At 39.4% G+C, this 21,024-nt stretch overlaps 8 protein-coding genes across 12 annotated transcripts; 4 read left to right on the top strand and 4 right to left on the bottom strand.

The window, feature by feature from the left end:
• The first annotated feature begins 668 nt into the window (after positions 1-668).
• Positions 669-2,928, top strand: LOC105274632 (cyclin-dependent kinase 10). The gene is made up of 6 exons (XM_011330919.3): positions 669-828; positions 1,040-1,194; positions 1,296-1,896; positions 2,138-2,434; positions 2,550-2,683; positions 2,764-2,928. The coding sequence occupies exons 1-6, from the start codon at positions 819-821 to the stop codon at positions 2,797-2,799; spliced, it is 1,233 nt and encodes a 410-aa protein (XP_011329221.1). The 5' UTR covers positions 669-818; the 3' UTR covers positions 2,800-2,928.
• LOC105274631 (ejaculatory bulb-specific protein 3) lies at positions 2,851-4,584 on the bottom strand. The gene is made up of 2 exons (XM_011330918.3): positions 4,002-4,584; positions 2,851-3,432 (listed from the first exon to the last, which is right to left on the bottom strand). The coding sequence occupies exons 1-2, from the start codon at positions 4,186-4,188 to the stop codon at positions 3,260-3,262; spliced, it is 360 nt and encodes a 119-aa protein (XP_011329220.1). The 5' UTR covers positions 4,189-4,584; the 3' UTR covers positions 2,851-3,259.
• An 833-nt stretch (positions 4,585-5,417) lies between these two features.
• On the bottom strand, positions 5,418-7,916 carry LOC105274633 (ejaculatory bulb-specific protein 3). The gene is made up of 2 exons (XM_011330920.2): positions 6,384-7,916; positions 5,418-6,196 (listed from the first exon to the last, which is right to left on the bottom strand). Exons 1-2 carry the CDS (start codon positions 6,547-6,549, stop codon positions 6,057-6,059), a joined length of 306 nt encoding a protein of 101 aa, XP_011329222.1. The 5' UTR covers positions 6,550-7,916; the 3' UTR covers positions 5,418-6,056.
• Positions 7,917-8,014: 98 nt separating this feature from the next.
• On the top strand, positions 8,015-9,483 carry LOC105274634 (28S ribosomal protein S35, mitochondrial). The gene is made up of 3 exons (XM_011330921.3): positions 8,015-8,231; positions 8,318-8,937; positions 9,196-9,483. Exons 1-3 carry the CDS (start codon positions 8,114-8,116, stop codon positions 9,460-9,462), a joined length of 1,005 nt encoding a protein of 334 aa, XP_011329223.1. The 5' UTR covers positions 8,015-8,113; the 3' UTR covers positions 9,463-9,483.
• Positions 9,484-9,623: 140 nt separating this feature from the next.
• LOC105274635 lies at positions 9,624-10,931 on the top strand. The gene is made up of 3 exons (XM_011330922.2): positions 9,624-10,242; positions 10,448-10,631; positions 10,704-10,931. The coding sequence occupies exons 1-3, from the start codon at positions 9,983-9,985 to the stop codon at positions 10,734-10,736; spliced, it is 477 nt and encodes a 158-aa protein (XP_011329224.1). The 5' UTR covers positions 9,624-9,982; the 3' UTR covers positions 10,737-10,931.
• Positions 10,932-11,393: 462 nt separating this feature from the next.
• LOC105274638 (kinesin-like protein KIF18A) lies at positions 11,394-14,930 on the bottom strand. Its single transcript, XM_011330927.3, has 3 exons — positions 14,513-14,930; positions 11,838-14,394; positions 11,394-11,629 (listed from the first exon to the last, which is right to left on the bottom strand). Exons 2-3 carry the CDS (start codon positions 14,375-14,377, stop codon positions 11,593-11,595), a joined length of 2,577 nt encoding a protein of 858 aa, XP_011329229.2. The 5' UTR covers positions 14,378-14,394; positions 14,513-14,930; the 3' UTR covers positions 11,394-11,592.
• An 89-nt stretch (positions 14,931-15,019) lies between these two features.
• Positions 15,020-17,601, top strand: LOC105274637 (pyruvate dehydrogenase [acetyl-transferring]-phosphatase 1, mitochondrial). 4 transcript variants are annotated; one of them, XM_020030161.2, is made up of 5 exons: positions 15,020-15,235; positions 15,478-15,572; positions 15,638-15,779; positions 16,151-16,627; positions 16,724-17,601. In XM_020030161.2, exons 1-5 carry the CDS (start codon positions 15,097-15,099, stop codon positions 17,404-17,406), a joined length of 1,536 nt encoding a protein of 511 aa, XP_019885720.1. In that variant the 5' UTR covers positions 15,020-15,096; the 3' UTR covers positions 17,407-17,601. The 4 variants fall into 4 exon arrangements, with proteins under 4 accessions (XP_019885720.1, XP_011329227.1, XP_019885721.1 ...); XM_011330925.3 differs by having other exon boundaries at positions 15,022-15,187; XM_020030162.2 differs by having other exon boundaries at positions 15,022-15,193.
• On the bottom strand, positions 17,510-20,782 carry LOC105274636 (vacuolar protein sorting-associated protein 4B). 2 transcript variants are annotated; one of them, XM_020030163.2, is made up of 6 exons: positions 20,227-20,782; positions 19,998-20,131; positions 19,472-19,848; positions 19,103-19,370; positions 18,550-18,992; positions 17,510-18,448 (listed from the first exon to the last, which is right to left on the bottom strand). In XM_020030163.2, exons 3-6 carry the CDS (start codon positions 19,799-19,801, stop codon positions 18,347-18,349), a joined length of 1,143 nt encoding a protein of 380 aa, XP_019885722.1. In that variant the 5' UTR covers positions 19,802-19,848; positions 19,998-20,131; positions 20,227-20,782; the 3' UTR covers positions 17,510-18,346. The 2 variants fall into 2 exon arrangements, with proteins under 2 accessions (XP_019885722.1, XP_011329225.1); XM_011330923.3 differs by having other exon boundaries at positions 19,998-20,109; positions 20,227-20,781.
• Between the last annotated feature and the right edge of the window lie 242 nt (positions 20,783-21,024).

Genomic DNA, 21,024 nt, shown 5'->3' with positions numbered 1-21,024 from the left:
TGATGACATGAAACTTTATTTTGAGATGCAATTATTATTTCCCAAACTCTAAAAACATTACAGGCGTATTTCCCAAATGATTTGGCGTTGAAAGAAGCGAAAAAGAACATTATTTGGAATGATGTCTGCTAACTATACGCTCAACTAATTTTCATTAATTATTAAACAACCCCATTACTTCCCAAACTCTAAAAGTGGTTTCCTAAACTTTCCCAAACGATTCCCAAATTATTGAAATGGAAAACAATGAGAAATATCAAAGATTATAAACGTTTTTCCATTATATAGCCTATAGTCAAAAAGTTCCTAGATTATTCCCTAGATTATACTGCACGCTGGGTGATGACTTTCAACTCAATTTTAAGGGGAAATCATTATTTCCCAAACTCTGAAAACATTATAGGCGTATTTCCCAAATGATTTGACGTTGAAATAAGCGAAAAAGAAAATTATTTGGAATGATGTCTGCTAACTATACGCTCAACTAATTTTCATTAATTATTAAAAAACTATTATTTCCCAAACTCTAAAAGTGGTTTCCTAAACTTTCCCAAACGATTCCCAAACGATTGCAATAAAAAAAAAGATTTATCATTGACTGCTAACTATACGGCGGTATGAAAATCGCCCTTAATCTCCAATGTGTAGTTAGTGATACGGGTTTTAAACTACGCCATTTTTTATTTTGTTCGGCTGGAGTATTTAGTATCGGATTATACGTATATGATGCCGATGTATCGCTGAGGATATTGTTGTTTATTTTCGACCATTGAAGATAATTGCCGGCTTATTACTTTCTGTATCAATTAGTGATTAAAATGACAAAAGGTATAACGAAAACGTGATTTTAGCAGCAGTCTTCAAATTACGAATAACACGATCGATTAAAAAAATTATCTGCCATGTGAATAATATTCTAACAGCTAAAAGTCTGAGCACCCTATATTTTACTTTTCTGAAAATAAGAATATATACATGTACGAGTGTGTGTAATATCATAACGGGAATAATCAATTAATAAATTGCAAATTTATTTTAGACGAAAATTTGGAGAAAAAGTCAGTGGAGCACAATGACAGCGATAACAAAGCAGTATCCGACTCGGGGCCCGATCCCTCGGCTCCCATTACAAGAAAAGGGGTATTGACGTCTTTTCTAACTGGCAAGCCAATGGAAATTCCCGAACAAGACATTGTATGTAACGACTTTGTTTATATAATGTAGATTTTGTAGAATATAGAACACGTTATATAGCATTAGGTTTTATTTATATATATATTTTTTTTTTCTTTCAGCTTGGTAAATGTAGATTTGTTTCCGAGTTTGAGAAATTGAATCGTATCGGAGAGGGTACTTACGGAATTGTATATCGGGCTAGAGATACGAAGAATGATAAGGTCGTTGCCTTGAAGAAAGTGAGAATGGAGCACGAGAAGGATGGATTGCCAGTGAGTGGTCTCAGGGAGATATCAGTTTTACTATCGTGCCGACACGAGAACATCGTGCATCTGAGAGAAGTGGTGGTCGGCAGGAGCCTGGAGAGCATATTCCTTGCAATGGAATATTGCGAACAGGATCTGGCAAGCCTGTTGGACAATATGCAAGCACCGTTCTCGGAGAGTCAAGTCAAGTGTATAGTGCTGCAAGTATTGAAGGGCCTGCGCTACCTGCATCATAACTTTATCGTCCATAGGGACTTGAAGGTCTCTAATCTTCTCATGACTGATAAAGGTTGCGTAAAGATTGCCGATTTTGGATTGGCGAGATGGTTCGGCCTGCCGTTGAGACCAATGACTCCGAGAGTGGTGACGTTATGGTACAGAGCACCGGAATTACTTTTGCAGGCTAAAACGCAAACCACTTCGATCGATATGTGGGCAGCAGGATGCATATTAGGTAAGAAGGTGAACAGGGTTAAATTATTGTGCTGTGAATGTAAATGTTGCATGTTGTATAAGCATGTAATAATATTATCTGCATAATATATTTATAAATTTATATTTTATATTATATTAATTTATATATAATAATTTATATTATATATTTTTTTATTATATTATGTTTATTTACATTACATAAATATTATATATAATAATATAATAATACATAACAAATATAGAATTTGTTTTATTACTAGGAGAATTGTTGGGACACAGACCTCTGTTACCTGGAAGATCGGAGATTGCACAGTTGGAATTGATTGTCGACCTACTGGGCACTCCCAGCGAAGCTATTTGGCCAGAATTCAATTCCTTACCAGCGTTACAAAATTTTACGCTTAAACAGCAACCGTACAACAATTTGAAACAAAGATTCCCTTGGTTGAGCGCCGCTGGTCTCAGACTGCTGAACTTTTTATTCATGTACGATCCCAAGAAAAGGGCAACCGCTGAAGAATGTTTGCAGAGCAGTTACTTTAAAGAAGCCCCGCTACGTTAGTATGAGCGTTGCTCGATTACCGAAAATTTCTTATTTCTGAATTGTCTCTTTCCTGGGATAATAACAATTACACATTTGATCTATCAGTTAACTGATTTAACATGTTACAGCGTGCGATCCGAAGCTCATGCCCACTTTTCCGCAGCATAGAAACATGAAGAAGACAGCTTCGCAGAAGGAAAGTCGCGAGCAAGAGCCAACCGTTACCGATCAGACCAACAATCTGCCGGCGATTTCAGATCTCGTACGTTCATTGGCAATCGTGATAACGCGTATCTATTACTTAAAATATTGTTTATTTATACATTTATTTATTTATTTCAGCTTGGATCACTGGTTAAAAAGAGACGCGTGGAATAAGGAGAAGCTTGCAATTTCAAGAAAGAATTGATCCTCACACTGAAATATTCCGTTTCACGATAATGATATGTGTATATTTATTGTCAAAACACTGAATACACTTTTAATGATATAAAACGATTTTAATGACGACAAGAAATATCAATTACGCCTCTTCCAATCGCAAGAATAATCTCTAGGGAACAGGTAAGGAGTCACATTCCTCACGCGTGTTCGCGAAGAGTGCTGAGTCAGTAAGTAAAGTGAAACCTTCACTAAATCCTGTGTTTGTACATTTAACCGGATTCCATTCGAATACATCATCGTATTACATCAATATTTTCAGTAACGAGAGAGAGAATGTGCGTGTCGTATCGATGTGCATGTCGCAGTGAATTCTATCTCTTGCGATTATCGTTGCTTAATTTTGACATGAGAGTTTTTAATAACAATTAACGTTGAGATATTTTACAGTAAGAAGTTACGATCGCTCGTAGCGCTTTTTGTATTCGCCATGCGGGTCGTACTTGGCAATGAGACGCTCCCAATCCTTGGACCGTTTTGCTTTCAAATGACCTATCACCTTCTCCGCCACAGTCTTCTGTTTGTCGTTGCATTTGGTGCAACCGGTCGACAAAGCGTCCGGCAGAGTTTCTGTAAATGGGCCATTATTATTATTAATCTAATAGGATTAATTGACTGTCTTATTACAATTTTGAAACTATTTTTTTAAGTATATAAAATAAACATTAATGCATTTATTTGCTTTAAGACGTCGTTTCCCAGAAAGACCGTTAATATCCGAATTGTCCGAATGAAATACGTGTTAAATATAATTTAAATGATCAAATCTTATTGTTCTCGTTTCAAAGTTACTTTTACATAAAGAGCGATATAAACGTCACTTAAGCAAGCTTTTCAGACATGCACGCGTATATAACGACCGCGAGAAAGTTTACGTGAAATATTATATAATAGAGAGAGTATGTGTTGAACTCTGCCGTAATTATGTATAGTCGCAATCTTGCAGTGTGTGTGTGCACGCGCGTGCGTGTGCTTTCGTGAGTCAACATGGGTATTTCCCAATTTAGGAAATTGAAAAAGGTAATGCCGAGCAAGCTAGGCAATTTTAATTAAATTTAAGCAAGAAAAATGAAATATCTTTAAATATCTTCGTGAGATAGTTGAACGAACAATGTACTAATTGATCTTTTCCTACTTACTTCTTAATTCACGGCCCTCGGCCGTGCAAGGTCCTTCATCCAACATACACCGGATGTAATTTGTCAGGACACGATTATTTTGAAGAATTCTCTCCACATCCACATCGTCGTACTTTACGGGATACCTTTCGGCAGCGAGTGCCAAGGCTATTAGCGATGTCAGCAGGATCAGGAAATATCCTTTCATGATATGAAATTATTATTAATAATTCTCGATGTCCGAAAATGTAGAAACGCGCGAAAGCGAAATCACTTCTCCGGCTGACGAGACTGCGGTCAAGAGTTAACAACTACAGCGACAATCATCGACCACTGGCTTTTATACAATCGAATGGAGGCCGGGGACCGGATTGAACGGAGAGTACCCACCGTGCAACATCTCTTAAACATGTTTTAACGCCTTCCTTGTAGCGTGTCGTTTCTAATCACACATGATAAATCCCATAAGAACTTGTATCTCTGCCGTTATTTAAACAATTACATATTTGCTTGCGTTACATAAAGAGATGTTCTGCATCGGCGACGATGACAAATAATTCTGTACCAATGAGAAATAAAAAAAATATATAATATATAAAAAATTCACTTCTGCATAAATCAAGATTCTGTAATTTTAATCTAATCAATATTGCGATTAGTACTAGCATACGAATAATTTTGCAGAGCTGCAATATCACTTTTGTAGAGCCTAGAAAACGGACGGAATATTTACAATTTATTAAAATTATTTATTTATTAATGAAAATAAAATTAATGGACATAAACAATTTTAAATACAAACAACTTCTTAGAATACAGCATGTATTCTTACGATGTTAGAATCTTTTATTATCCATTTGTAAATCATTGATATGCGCAGTGTGTCAAGTCTTTGACCCACTTCATTAGCCAGTTGCATCAAGAGACACTTGCAGCAAAAAATTACTCTTTACAATATTCACGGAATATTTTTTATTTTATTATTAATTTCGATTATGACGATTTATATACATTTTAGTACGTTCGGTTCCCGCAGTTCTCCGCATAAAGTTTCCCCGTGGAAAATTATTATGTTACTTACAGTTTTAAAAGAACGGAACTTTCACTTTCAATTTCTTTTAATTCGCGCTACATGTGAGACATAGAAAAATACGTATTATTACGTATGTAATAGGATGCAAATTCAAAAACCTGTGCTTATGGTAATAAATGAATGAATGCCGGCTATTGAAACGTACGCGTGACGCATAAAGAGAAAGTGGTTTCGATGAACCGTTATCAATACTGACAGAGACTTATGTGATGTTACGTTATGCAGCTTTTCATCGTAAAATTTCTAAATGATCACATTTTTTCAATGCTATAAAGATTCCGATTCAAGAGGTACACATTTTCGTATCGTACAAATTTCAGGCAGTTATTGTAATAAATTTTTCGTTTCTTGAAAAAGATGTAAAAAATATCTTTATTTGTTTCACACCATTGTAATTGTGATTAAAATTACAATTTTATAATTATATAATAGGGATTTTAGCTTTTTAACATATAATAGTATAATCACAAGTAATATTGATATTAGTAGATAAGTAATATTAATTCTGTTTTCCATGAGCGTCTGTACATAAAAGTGTCTATCTACAATTTATAATATGTCATATTTTTAATGTATACATTAATTTGAAAAATATCAATATTAATTTAATTTAAGATCATTTGTATTAAGATTTTTTTTCATGTTGGATTACGTTGATGGAACATACGAAAACTACCATAAAATGTGCAAAAGCTACAAATGTTAATAATTTTTACTTTGTTGCAAAAATGGAACAGAAAAAAATAATACAAAGAACATGGTTAGAATGTTCTTTCAATATTCTGGAAGTATTGGTAGATAGATATCGCAATTATGCTTTGTTTTTATTGCTGCAACGCTCGCAATTGTTTTGCATTATTATTCGGTTGAACTGGACGGTGGACTGCAGCCAAGGTGCCTCGTTCTTTATCGTCTGCGTGATCCCTTTGACGAATATTATATTTCTTATCCTCCTCGTGATTTCAGTATTAAAATTAACTATACTATTCTCGCTCCAAATTGTATTTATCTCTGATCACTTTCCATTGTGCGGGATACTGTGACCGTATAGCATCTACCAATTTCTTTACGCGTGCTTTCTGCTGCGAACTGCAACGCTCGCAATCGTTTTGCAGTAGCAAACCTACGCATATAAAAAATATATATCTGTGTGTAAGAAACGTATTCTTCTTTCAAGTGGAAAACCATCAATCCTGCGCGCTTTTCACGTTATTTCACGTCTCTTTCTCAATGTCAAATGCGAGGGACTCGCGATTTCGCGCAGGCTCATGCCGTAAAATATATATGATCATGCACAAAATTTATCTTACGTTTCATTTTGTTTCCCATATCATTGCACGACCCGGTTTCCATCAGGCACGAGATTTGCTTGTCCATGAAATTTTTACTCAGCGACGAATACGAGGAAAAGATTTCTTGACAGGAAACGTCAATTCCTAAGCTAACGAGTACTATAACGGCGATATGGATATTCATCGTTTTAACGTGATGTCGACAATACGCTCTTCGAAATGTACGGACTTGGAGTTACTTCGCTCGATATCGAATTTCCCGAACAACTAAACGCTCTAAGCCAATTTGAAATAGACACACAATAACAGATGGAATAATATTTGTGACCTTCACGGATTTAATAATTGTACGTGTGTGTCTCTTGCCGAGATTCGATAGCGATCCTCTAGAAAATATTAGAGAAAGATAGCAGCGATGCGTTATCCTTTTCCTACACGTTTACGAAGCCCTCAGATCAGATCACGCATTAGAGACTGAGATTCGACCAATCAAAAAGTAGCAGGCAATGTTATGATTGATCAAGTTTCAACCTTCAAATCGAAATCTCAATTTCTAATGCATAGTCTCCAAGATTTTATTTTTTTCCATAATACACCCATCTATCGAACTCAATTTCTTCGATTTCCTTTCAGGATAGTCACAAGGAAGAACGTAAACAGTAAGCAGTAAGCGTAAGCAATAAGCGATAGCATTCATGATCGAGGCTGTCGGAAATCTCGAATCTCGAATAATTGGTTAATTCGCTTAATTACTGCGTTAAAGCATAAATTGGAAGCTAACAAAGGTTTTCTTTCATCCTTTGAATCAACGTGTATTTTAATAAATAATATAATATAATTTTGTCGATTGTATCAAAGAATATGCTATGGAAATGACTGACCCTAAATTTCAACATTCCAAAAGCTATCTCTCGGGGCATCACACCGCGATTCAAAGTTCATTTTTCTGACTTATTTGTAAGCCCAAGTTTACTCTTCAAAATCGCTTTCATAAATATTTATGCCTTTCATCGTCTGTGCTTAAAAGAAGTGAAATAGTTTTGATCAATTGTGGCACCATATTTATACTTTAAACTTTAGTCTTCAGTGGAAGAACATCGTCACTTCTGCGGAATGCCTTTGTCGTGATTCTCGACAAGATATCAATATCTGTAAAATCCTATAAAATTCTATAAAAACAGCATATGTATTATCGATCACCGAATGTCCTGCTTATGTTAGATAAATAGGTCGATGCATATAAGTTCTTGCCGATGACTCGATGAATGAATCGCCTCAAAAGACGATTCTTTCTTTTAACGTGATATTCGCATGTTGCATGTTGAAAGATGCGAAAAAGTCGTAGAATATACTTTGAGTGATTTATGCTTTATCGATTGTTTAATAAAGAAAAATTGCAAAATCGGCAAGAGAACTTACGCATCCACATAATAATTTTCTTATCTTTCTTAATAAAAAGATTTTTGAAACAACGGCATATTTTGACAAATAAGAATTAATAATAAAAGTTTTGAAGTTATATTTTAACGTTAAAAAATTATACATATACAAAGTTTGTCATCAATTCAATTATTTTGCAGTGGCGTGAACGTAATTTATTATTAGCAGTCGTTAACATTGCACGCTACATTACCGATCATAAACATCTAACATAACCTGATAACTGAACTCGCGCACGTAAGAAGGCAAGAGGCTAGGTTATGTTTTTATAAAATCGTACAATTACGCCGACGTAATTACGCGTAAGAATGTACGCGTTAAAATGTAACAGGCTCGCGACGAACCTGACGCAGAGTTTGTCGAAAACACTGAAACTAACCGCTGCATACTCGAGTGCCTCGGAATCGCCCAGCAACAAAGTTGACCGTTAGTACACACCGGCTGCTATGATCACTTTGATCTATTATAATATCGAGAATAATATCGAGACAAATGCACATTTTCGTTTCCAGAATTTCGCGTGTTGGAACTTTATCCACAGAAGCATGCTCGGGAGTCGAAGCGAAAGAGACGGCAAATCGATGTCAAGCCGCCGAGAACGACGGAGATGCCTGTCGACCAGGACTGGCCGTCGGTTTGGCCAGGTGCGCGTACCTTCCATCCCGCTTCGGTGCCGCTTCCGGTGCGCCAGGGATACCCAAAGCCGAACGAAGCACCGCTCAGCAAGTACGCCAATGCGGAACTTATGAAGATACCGAACTTTCTGCACCTCACGCCACCGGCGATCAGACGGCACTGCGAAGCGCTGAAGCAATTTTGCACCAAGTGGCCCGCGGCTTTAAACAGCGAGGAGAAATACGCGAAGCATTTCCCCGTTGAGATCATCACGTCCGATTATTGCTACTCCTCGCCCAGCATCAAGGATCCACTCGCCAGGATCGTGAGTCTGCAGATAAAACTGTCCTCCCTTCACTTGGACACTCACGCCAAGGATAAGCTGTTGAGATTGGCGGGGAACAAGCACAATCCGGAAACGGACGTGCTAACGATCACGGCTGACAGATGCCCAAGTAGGAAGCAAAATTTGGAATACGTGCGGTATCTCCTCACAGCGCTGTATCATGAATCTTGGGTATGTATCGTACACAATAACATTACAAGTGTATTGTAAGGGTTGGGTGGTAGTAACTGGTTAAAAGTTAAGTTAAAAAGTTATTAACTTTTAACTTAGCTTGGTTAATTTTTAAGTAACTTTTAGCGTAAACTTAGTTAATTTCTGGTCATTAATTTTAAACTTAACTTGGTTAAAGAAAAACATGAAATTATCCAACCCTGATTGTAAGTAATATAGGAAACTCAAGTTTTCACGTGACGAAATTTTCATTGGCAGAGGGTGGAATCGTGGGAAGCCGAGAAATCCTTGGTGGACATGGAATATTACGATTGGGACACCAGCGCAAGCCGTACGAACTTGGTGACTTTATACAGGTGGCCGGAACCGCCAACCGATTACGATTACGAGACCATCCCACACGTAACGGAGTACAAGATTGCCGTTTCCGATCTCATTAACAACGGAGAGGATCAGTATTCGGTTAATAAGTACAAGGAAGCGGTGAAAAATTTATTGAACCTGAAATCTGATAATAAAAGTTGAACTTGGAGTATTATATAAAAGCAAATTGTGTTTTAGTCGTTTTATACTAACAACATCTCGTTTCCTACAGTTCCCGTGAGCAACGTGTCCTACTTCAAGATTCAATTTGCCGTAAAATAATTTTACGCTCGTTTACGGGACGAACGTCCCAACGTAGCGAGATTGCGGTCTCCGTAATTTCGTGTTTGAATTTGTCACAAATTCAGTAAAACATTGACAATTGGAGCGTGCGGAGAATCGACCGGAAATGCTCGTTGCTCTTCCATTCGGCGGCATATATATATATATATATTTTCGAGTATGCATCGCGAAAACGCAGAATCGTTTTAGTTTTGAGACGCGATGTAAAAATCTTGACGATTTAATGTATCGCACGAGAACGGTAACGCCTGTATTTTTAATTATATTTGCAGCAAGTGTTTTACCTTCCGAATATATCGATGTGATTCTCGTGCAACGGATATTACAAAAAATAACAAGAAATTGAAATTGTCCTCAGGACGCAAAAAGAAAAAAGAAAATGCTGAAGATTATGCTACTGCTTAGTGCATTCGGTCACATTTTGTGCGAGATGCAAACAAGGTCGGAGGCAACAATCGGCCGAATACCATCCTGTAGAAATCCGCCTCTGTGTCATTTATCGGATACGTACAGGACGGCGTCGGAAAGTATATCCCCGCTTTTGCCTTATCAGAAATCTGTTAGTTACGGTAGACAAGGATCGAATCTGCAACGCAGTTACGTTGGATTTGGCTCGTCCACATCACCAGCTTACTATCAGTAAGTGTTTGTTTAGTACAATTACATCTGGAAGTATAAAGTTTATATCGCCAGGGTAAATTAGTAATAAAGGCTTAGCAATAAAAACGTTGAGTACAAATTTTGCCAGACTGGTCGAGAGAGAGGAAAGTCTTTGTTACAATTACATCTGATTCTTTCGTTATGGTATTTTGTCAGTAACGATCAATTGTGACGTGCTTTTCAGTGCTTTCGATCCTATCAGTGTGTTAGCGTCATTGGCATTTCTGGCGTTTCTGTTGCAATCATTCGCTTCGTTTTACGAACACTCGAGATCAATTTTGCCTACGATAGTCAGTAGCAGGCACTCGAGCTCGGATTTGACAATTCCAGACATCTCGAGGCACGTGTCAAATGCCTTGCAGGAATACGTTAGTATCTCAGGTTGTACAACGAAATACGAAAGAGACAATGGCACAATGTAATGATATACATGTTTTCAGGAAAGTCTCAATGAGGATTTGGGGAACAAATAATTAGTAAACGAGATACGAAGCATGGAATATTTCGCTACTGTTTAGAGACGATTCGATTAAGCAATTTTTGCTATTTTTCATTGCATAAATGATTTAAATTAATTCCGCAAATAATTTACTTTTTTTCTTTGCAACAGGTACAAGTAATACAAATAGTCAATAATCTGCGCACGACAGAAATATAATTATAAAATGTATTTATGTGTTGATTTTTTTATTCATATTAAATTATATTTGTTCGATATAAGTTATTCGATATCTATACAATTCTCGATTGTTGGCTTAGTACATGAAACATCAAAATGGTAAATTTCGTAGTCATAAATTCTATTATGCACATGCATATGTAACGTCTTTAGGCAAGAATTATTCAAGATTGACAAAAAGATTGCAGAAGCAAAACAGAATCTGACATACGAATTTTTATTAATTTTTTTCATTTCCTCGTTTTTCAAATTTATATAACGCAACATGTGATGACCAACGTATATTTTAACCAAAGTATATTTTTACCGTCATAAATATAAAAATTTACCGTTTTAATTTTCGTAATATATAAAAAGAAAAATTATTGCTTGCACAATTATATTTATATATAATTTTCTAATTAAGCTAAAAGAAGCATATTATAATATTACAAAGTCATCTTATGGCTAATTTTATTTTATATAAATATAGTCTAATATCTATTTAAGAAAAAAGTAATTGAATTCAATTCAACACGTACGTACGTTTTCCTCAAGTGTACTTGGTAGATCCTTATTTAAATTTTCATTTGGCATAATGTTTGTAAATCCGTCTTAGTCATTACATTAAATTAGTACAAAAGATATAAATATTAAATTTTTGATTAACGTCACCATGGAACTCTGGTCGATGGCATAGCAGTGGACCTGCAATATAAAAACGATATTGTAGGAAAATTTTATTAAATGATGTCAATAGGGCCCGTTTTCAAGCACTTGAGATAATGTTTGTGATCTAACGCGTAAATTTAATATTCTAATATTCTAATAATTAATTCTATTTTAATATTAATATTCTAATATAACAATGTTATATACACGAAATATTTAAAATTTTACGCCAAGTTTTACTTACTTTTTTCCGACAGCTGGTTTATGGTACGGATGCGTTGTCATGAGTCCACGCCTCTCTTTGTTACGCATTGCTTTAAGCGTCACGTCCTTTCGTTCTTCAGCATTATTGTGTCCGGGTGGAAGCCGCGCGATGTTACCCGTACTGTTCTTAAATTTATTCAGAATGGCAAGATTCTTCGCGCTCATTTGGCAAGATTTCTGCTTATTTATATTCTCCTTGCCCGTTCGATTATTATCTTGCACAATACTTTTATTACTCGTCGGTAGCTTGTTTGTTTGTTTTGGCAGGGTAGCGCCGTGTTCGCTATTCTTCTCGGATAGCACACGTTTCCTAGCGATCCCTTTTACAGTAGTTTTCTCTTCATATGGAATTTCCTGCATAGATTTGCTACTCGGCACGTTACTTTCATCGTTGTTTTCGTTGGAATTATCGTCGGTATAATTGTCTCTCAATAACAGCGAAGCAACGTCGAAAGTCGAATTCAAGATATTCGTCGCGAAAATGTCGTTCTCCTCATTGTCAACCTCGGCTCGCAGTATCGGCATAGGATTATTTAATGGGTCCATCGCTGCCGTACTCAGGCATGTGAACATGCTGAAATCTTCCGTGCTCGCCGCCGAGTCCCAATCGGACCATTTAATATTTCGGAAGCCTTCGAGCATCTTTACTAACTCTTTGAACTCCAGCTGCATCTTGTCCGTCATTGTCCCGTATCCTTTCATCATGTTATAATAATTCTGGAGGACCTCGCTCATCATTTTCGTTATCGCGTTAATCGATTGCCTCTCACATCGCAGGAGATTACTCAGTTTCTTCAGGTGTTGCAGCACTCCGGAAATCCAGCACTTGTCAATCTCGGAGATCTGTTTACTCTGCGAATTCTCGTTTGTAGAGTTAACGTCCGGCTGCGAAGCAGTTATCTTTTGTATCTCCGTTTCGACTGAACACAATTCCTGCCATATCGGTTCCATTTGTGCCTTCAGGGAATCCCGTTGCCGTTGGAAGTAATGCAGCGACTTGTTAATGCGCGTTTTCCCGCTAGCATTTTGCTCCTCCGACGATAAGGCGTTGTCGGCCGCTGTTAGACCGTGCAGCCTCGCATCGGCGTCCTTCTTGTAGAGTATCCTGCAGGCCAAGATCTTATCGGAGCTCTCTAACACCAGCATCTTCTGAATCAGCTCTCTCTTCTTGTCGTATAATTTTCCGAGCTTGCTGTGCGCCTCCGTGAGCAATTTATTCGCCTTGTTCTCGAGCGTCAGTTGCAACGCTCCACTCTCGTAAGCTGCCAATCTCGCTTTCAGGCTCTCGATCTCCTTCTTCTGCTCCTCCACTATCTTAATGTAACCGCTGACGTGCATCTCGCAGGAGACATTCTTCTTCACGGTCGATTTGATCTTCTTCGCTCGATTCGCATATCTCAGGGTGTTGTACGTATCCTCGTAGGTGAAGCTGGATGAAGCGATGTTGGCAATCATAACGGTGTAGCAATTACCGCCGAGCGAGTCCTTCAGCAACCTTGTCAGCTTGGAGTCTCTGTATGGAATGTACTTGATGCCATCCGATAGATTATTTATGCAGTTGCCCAGAGCCAGTAAAGATTTATTGATGTTGGCGCCTTCCTTGAACCTTATGCCCTTGCATCCGGTGGCTGAGGCTCTTTCGGATCCCGCTAGATCAATCATGGACAGTTTGACTCTCTGCACTTGGCTATCTAGCTTGTTCGTTATCTTGATGTACACCTGGAACACTGCGTGGCTTCTGCTGCTCTCCTTGTTCGCATCTGTTGGATACTGAGTACGGTTCTTGTTGCCCTCCGCCAACAGTAACAATAATTCTTCGGCACTTGTGATGGCAATCGGTTTCAACCCAGCGACGATAACTTCGCACTTTCCGTCCTCCCTCAGGTGTAGTGGGCCCGATTTGTGTAACAAATCCTGTACAATCTCGTTGTATATTTCCAAATAAGACACGCACAAGGTAAATTCACGGTGTTTGCCCTGCCTCTCGATCTCAGAGAAGAGTTCCGCGACGGTGCGATACGTGATACCGGGATCCTCCTTGTTACCCAGCATAGTGTGAGTCTTGCCGGCACCAGTAGCACCGTAAGCAAACACGGAACAGTTGTAGCCGTCGAGGAGACTGCTGATCAAGTTCTTGGTAGTCCCCTCGAACACATTGTTATTCGTGGACGTCTCGTCAAAGACTCTGTCAAAGATAAACTGCAGTTGCTTGTTCTGCTTCTTCAGCATGTCTCTGTTCTTCTGAGCGACGTTGTGAAAGAAGAAGGACGTCGACTTCTCCTTCGGATCGAAGATCAGCATCTTGTTGTCCACGACCTCGATGATCGTCTTGCCGTTGTTCTGCAGCTCGCGGTCATTTTGTGGGCGAACCCTCACGATCACCTTGATCTCGGCGGAATCCTCGCCCTGCGCGTTCACGGCCCCGCTCGTGCTCGGCTTCACCGAGCCGTTCACGTTCATCGCTACGGCAGACGAGAATTCGACCTTTCCTTTCGTCGAACTCTTCTTGTTGAAGACCATCGTTGCAGCCTAGTGAACTATAAATACATCCAATTGTAATTGTTTGTTGATCCGTGACTTCTCGCACGACACACTACCGTGCTTCATAACGCAACTTCAGTCAGGAAACAAGCGGAAAAGATATGCATTACTTACGCCGTTCTCGCATCGCAAAACCGTCACGCTGACGCTATCAGCATTGCTCCAAGAACTTTCAAGTCCGCTCGCCGGTTCTAACGATTGCTTTTTTCCTTTCCTTTCCTTGACGCGAACGCTCTGTTTCACGCAAATTTCACTAACAGGGACGAGAGAAAAACTGTATCAAACAGCTCAACGAACGAACACGCTCAACGTTTCACAAGGCACGCAACGAGCCCCGACGCAACGAGCTGTTGGCGTTACGTGAGTTTTGAAATTTAAACGCAGGCGACGAGCGCAGTCATGCAAACCTCAAGGACTAAAATCCTAGGGAAAAATGTGGGATTCGCGTTTTATGTTTGCTTAGGTTCACCTTTACAACTAGGCTTGGATAAATTATTGTTGGAACCAATAAGATGTCTAGAATTGTCCTTTGCTCGCGGTAGTATTCAATTGGTAGGAATGGAACGAAAGGGAAAGAAATTTATATTATCATTATAATTATACATTTCGCTATTTTGCAATTTCCTACAATATTATTAATTTAATAAGAACTTGCATAAATATGGCGTCGTTTGGTTTCTTGACTATTTATTTAGCGCATGCGCTCTAACTTACGTAACAAGTTAGAAGTGTGTGTGTATAGAAGTTGTGACGGCGGTGGATACGTTTATGCAGGTTACGAGTGTTCACGTGAGAGTAATAATAAATATTGTATTTCAACTGCTATTATTGAACAAAGTACGATTTTTAGACGCCTAAATTAATTCGCGAAAGAAAAGCAAATTTATATCATAAATCGTTACGTATTAAAAGAGATCTACTTATTTATTTCAATTTTCTTAACCTGTACGAGAGATTTAAAAATGTGTTGGAAAAGCCGAGGGGAGAAAGAATATTAGCAAGAGTGCGTTGCCGAAACGGGCGACGAGCATTCGGCGATAGGATGGTTTTGCAAAAAATTAGCTGCGACTTTGTTAAAGGTTTTCGGCATGTGCATGCTAGAACGAGCGAGCCGTGTGGCAACAAGAGCTTCCAGCGATTGTACACGGCATTGCCGCGTCTCACGCCGCAAGAGGTACGCCAGAATCGTTCGTCCAGTTGACTCTTTCTCTCGTATGTATCCCATGTATTCCGTTGCAGGTCACGAACGTTTTGCAAGCTAACGAGTATACCAAAGAATTCTCTGGCGCGGGTTCCGTAAAGTATTACGACTCTAATCAATTGGCGTCTAATAATCCCATAGAGGACACTCGATCCGAGGCGCAATGCTTGCTGACCAAAGGTACAACAAGCAACTTCAATTAGACTGAATTCTTTCTTAAATCAGTAAATTAAAATCATCTGTTATTGGCCAGTTAAGGGAGGAAGCTGGAGTCGTCTGTATCACCAACGGAATGAGTGATTTTTTTTAACAGATCTTTTCGTTGATTGCGCAGAATGAAGAATCCTTTTGATTCCTCAAGTTTGTCGGTAATACAGACGACTCCAGCCTCCTCTTAAGCGAGAGATGGTGCAAATTCACAAGTTTGGATAATCGTGATACAGTAATTTTTGTGCCAGGCACTCTGACGCTTGCAGATTCCTGGATAACAGGGTTTTGCGTCTCTACAAATGCATCGTAATCGTGACTAGTTTGCGCTCTCTTATTTGTAGGTGTATTATTGGGAGTATTCGATGGTCATGGCGGCGGTGCCTGTGCACAAGTGGTATCAAAACGACTGTTTCATTATATATCGGCATGCTTGTTACCACCCAAATTACTGCAACAATACTTGAATTCGATCGGTTCTGACAAAAACTTAGAATTGCTTCAGACCTTCAATGACAAAGTAGATTTCCTGGCCGAGATTAGAGATCTTTACCAGACTAGCTTCTTGAATTTTGTAAAAGACTTGGTACAATCGGACGCCAGGAAAGAGTTTCAAATGGAAAAGGCTTTGGAAAACGCGTTTCTCAGACTGGACAACGACCTCTCGAGCGAAGCTCTATTACAGCTAAATAGAAAAGACGCTGCGAGAACTCTCGCTGTCGCAATGTCGGGTGCGGTGGCGGCTGTGGCGCACATCGACGGCCCTCACCTCCATGTCGCTGGTGTTGGCGATTGCAGAGCCGTCTTGGGAGTGCTTTCAGGTTCGCTTTTACGTAATAATCTTATCTATCTAGTGTCAAGAATGATATATACTTGGGAGAAGTGACGTAGAATTAACAAGTCTTTATGTCACTTAGAAACTGATGGATGGTCGGCCAAAATGATGACGGTGGAGCATAACGCTGACAATCGCACGGAAGTGGGAAGAATCTTGTCGGAGCATCCGTCGAACGAGAAATCGACCGTGATCAAACTGGAAAGACTGCTCGGGCAATTAGCGCCGTTCCGATCGCTAGGCGATTTTCGCTACAAGTGGAGCAAGGACACCATGAAAAAGGTCGTCGTGCCGTTTCTCGGGGAAACGGCGATCCCTCCGAATTATCATACGCCGCCGTACTTGACGGCCAATCCGGAAGTCAAGTATCACAGACTGACGCCCAGGGACAAGTTCCTCATAATAGCCAGCGACGGATTGTGGGATCTGATTTCACCGTTGCAAGCCGTGCGTTTGGTCGGTGAGCACATGAGCGGCAAGGTGACGCTGAGCCCACTGAGATTGCCCCGTAAAAACATGAAACTGTCGGACATAAACGAGATGCTGCTGCAACGGAAGGAGGGCTTGAAAAAGAAACCCCTGGACGGTAACGCGGCGACGCACCTACTGAGAAACGCCTTGGGCGGCACGGAATACGGGATAGACCACGCCAAGCTGTCGCAGCTGCTGACCCTGCCGGGCGAAGTGGTACGGATATTCCGCGACGACATCACCATCACGGTCGTTTACATGGATTCGGAATTTCTCAGACACTGTCCTCCCTGAGAAGCTGTTCTTCTTCTTCTTATTATTATCTACGCGACTATTTTTAGATACCGAAATTGTAAATTGTTTGTATGTCATATATACGTGTATATGTGTGTATATATACAGCTTGTTATTTATTTAGTAACAATAAAAACAATTTACATGAAAACAGCACTCTGGATATCGATATAATGCACATGTAAATATATTACATATAACACGTGTTAATTCACTGATCTCAGTTAGCAAATTTATCATAAATTGGCCAGATTGGCGTGATGTCTCCTCAGCTGTACGCGATCGTCTCCATTCGCTGTCGTGCCAGAATATGGCAACGTGACAACGCACAGGAGCGGTCACAACCATACACTCTCGCGAATGATTAGGAAATAACTATAAAATCTACATGATTTACAATTAATTTGTTAGATATACATACCGATTATATAATAATGATGCATTAAATACAGACTTTACCACACTTTATCGGAGTATCTCGTAGACGCGTGTCGCAAACGTTCTCCCTACTTTGCATTACGTTATAATAAAAAATAATCTACTTTTCGTCTTGAACCGTGTCGTATATAAGTCTCTAAGAACTTTGTATCTCAAAAAATATATATATATGTATGTGTGTGTGTGTGTGTGTGTGTATAGTGTTTATTTCGTAATTTATGCACTATTTCCGCAAAATGGTACAAGCGATAAGTTTACGGCGTGTCCGTTTTAATGTGTTGCGTTTAAAAGAAAAGAGGAGAACCAAATGAGGGGATAGAAGAAAGTAAACCCGTTTCCGAGTTTTATATTTATACAGACACGTGGAGTGTTCATACTCATAAGAGGCATAAGGCAAGCGTGTATTGACTAAAAATATTTGTTTCAATTAAAATTCCATTTACTTAATTGCGCGCGAGAGAAAGAGAAAGAGAGAGAGTGAGAGAGAAAGAACTCAACGGTCTCAACCTTCTTGACCAAAATCTTCCTTAAATTTCTCTAATTTCGCCATGTCTTCTTCGTTTACTGTAGGACGGGTTGTTGCTAACGATTTCAACATATCTTTCTAAAATGACAACAATAACGTGTTGTACATTAAAAATTAACAGGCTGCTCGTTTTTGTATAAACGTAAATTCTATATATAGAAAAGTAGAGAAAAACTCACCATCGTGACTGGTGGTTCGTATAATTTATCGCCATCCACTTCCATCCAGCTCATCTCAATGGCCGCTGGATCGCCGGGCGAGCACGGAGTAAGTAAATCGTCGACGATAACGGTAGGATCCTTCGGTGACGGCCCTCTGACGCGCTTGAAGTGCGTGGCCGTTTGTACCTGGCGGACTGGCTGCATCAGAGAGTCCCGTACGATGATGCTGATGTCCGCTCCCGAGTAACCCTCGGTCGATGCCGCTAATTTCTTAAAATCCTCTTCCGTTAGACAATGCGACGTGTTGCCCAGGTGAAGCTTAAACATAACGGCACGCGCCTGTTCCTCGGGCAACGGAATGTAAATTCTCTTCTCGAATCTTCGCCTGATCGCGGAATCCAGGACCCAGGGTATGTTGGTGGCGCCCAAAACGAGTATACCGTCGTTATCAGATCCTACACCTGCACCGTGCACCGAAAAAAATATTAATGATCATCTTGCAACTTTACAGGTTTGTTCAATTCACAGATTCATTTCGTGAGCGAAGGCTTCGAAGGTTCTTCGAACGTACCTTGCATCTGAACTAGAAACTCTGTTTTTATCCTCCTTGCAGATTCCGACTCGTTGTCGGAACGCGACGAGCAGAGCGAGTCTATCTCATCGATAAATATAATGCTAGGTTTATGCTGTCGCGCTAATTCGAACAGATTTTTCACCAGCTTCTCCGACTCTCCCAACCACTTGCTCACTAGGTCCGACGATGATACGGAGAAGAAGGTAGAATTGTTGGCTTCCGTTGCCACTGCTTTTGCCAAGTACGATTTACCAGTACCTGGTGGCTAAGCAGCAAGATAGACGTCAAAATGTCAATGATACAATAGCTTTAAATCGAAAAAGCTAGATAGATCTTAAATTCATCTCTGAAAAACTCTGTACTTACCCCAAATAATAAAATACCCTTCCAAGGGATGCGTTTCCCAGTGAAAAGATGAGGGAAACGAATCGGTAGAATAACAGCTTCCTTCAAAGCTTCTTTGGCTCCATCGAGACCAGCTACGTCGCTCCACTTAACGTCTGGCTTTTCGATGATTATAGCGCCTTCCAATTTACTCTGCAGCTTCTTCTTTTCAGGATCGCTGTCGGTATCGCTATCACCGCTGTCGCTCTTCTTATCCTCGCTCTTGGAATTGTCCTCTCCAGCTTTAACTGGCTTCTTTTTGCTCTTTTTTAAGTAAGCCTTCAATTTTTCCGCTCTCTCCAAGTACTGCATGCATTTTGCTCTTATACTTTCCTTCGCTCTGTCTCCATGAGTCTCATCTGAAATTCGTCATCGAAAACTGACTAATAAAGCTTTTTTATAATAAATTGATTTAATATAAAGTTTTGTGTAGTGAATTATGAAATAACTCATTAGAGTTATTTATAATGTACATCAAATATTAATAAGTACTCGTTATCCAACGTACATTTGATTGAATGTAAAAAGTATTCAACAGCATGCTCGTACAGTCTAAGCGCTTCCTCATAATTCTTATTACGGTCTTCCTCCGTAGCCTTCGTTACAAGGTCTATGGCTTTCTAAAAAGGATCATTGAACATTCTATGAGTCTGTTAGCACCTCTTATTCCTCCGGATATGAATCCTATTGTCTCATCACCGAAATGTCCGAGCGATTCATGAACTCTCCAAAATTACCTGCAATATTCCGGAAGCCATGCCAATTCCTTCTGGTGATGTTGTAAAACTCGAGCACGCAGAACAGGCCGTTCACGGCTCTCTCTACCTCCCGAAACGATTTGTCAGTTCGTAACCTTCAAAATCGTACGTACGTCACGACGTCACTTATCGACGATGTCACGCTAATACGTTGTCGTAATCATTATCGCCGGGATTTCGGCCAGATTAATGAAATCATCACAGCAAATCTCTTTTTTATCCGACTACGCGCACTGGATTCGTTAAATCGAAGAATAAATAACGTCACTTTCTTCTCGCGGCTTCCTCACTTGCTTATGTTAGTTTAAAGAGGTCTAATCAACGAAACTGGAAACGCGTGTGAAACAATGCTAGAACAATACTGCGATTTTTGTGATTGTAGTAATTTTGACGCTCGTTCTCGTAAAAAGTACGATACCTTCCTCTATTCCTAGAATAATATTATTATTGCAAAATTAGGATTGCGGTTAAATAAATGTGCATATTCGTCACCATTTTAGCTCATCCTACGGATGCACTTGAAGATATGCTTCGACATAGGCACATTCTATCTCGCTTATCATTGGCTGTATGGCATAGGAATTAGTTACTTTCGAATGAATGAACGAATGAGAGCACAAGACACTTAAATCCCTTTGCACTCCCCCAGAAGGTTGTGGCAGCTCTTACAGCAACTAACTGAAAATCACCATATATTGGAAAACTGACTTGCAGGTTTACTACCCTGCAGAAGTACCATTTGGGAATCTCTATCTCTATCTTTTTAATTACAGTTTC

Source organism: Ooceraea biroi, chromosome 11, assembly GCF_003672135.1.
Source record: "Ooceraea biroi isolate clonal line C1 chromosome 11, Obir_v5.4, whole genome shotgun sequence".
Classification (NCBI taxonomy): Eukaryota; Metazoa; Arthropoda; class Insecta; order Hymenoptera; family Formicidae; genus Ooceraea; species Ooceraea biroi.
This window is presented reverse-complemented; position numbering and strand designations above follow the sequence as displayed.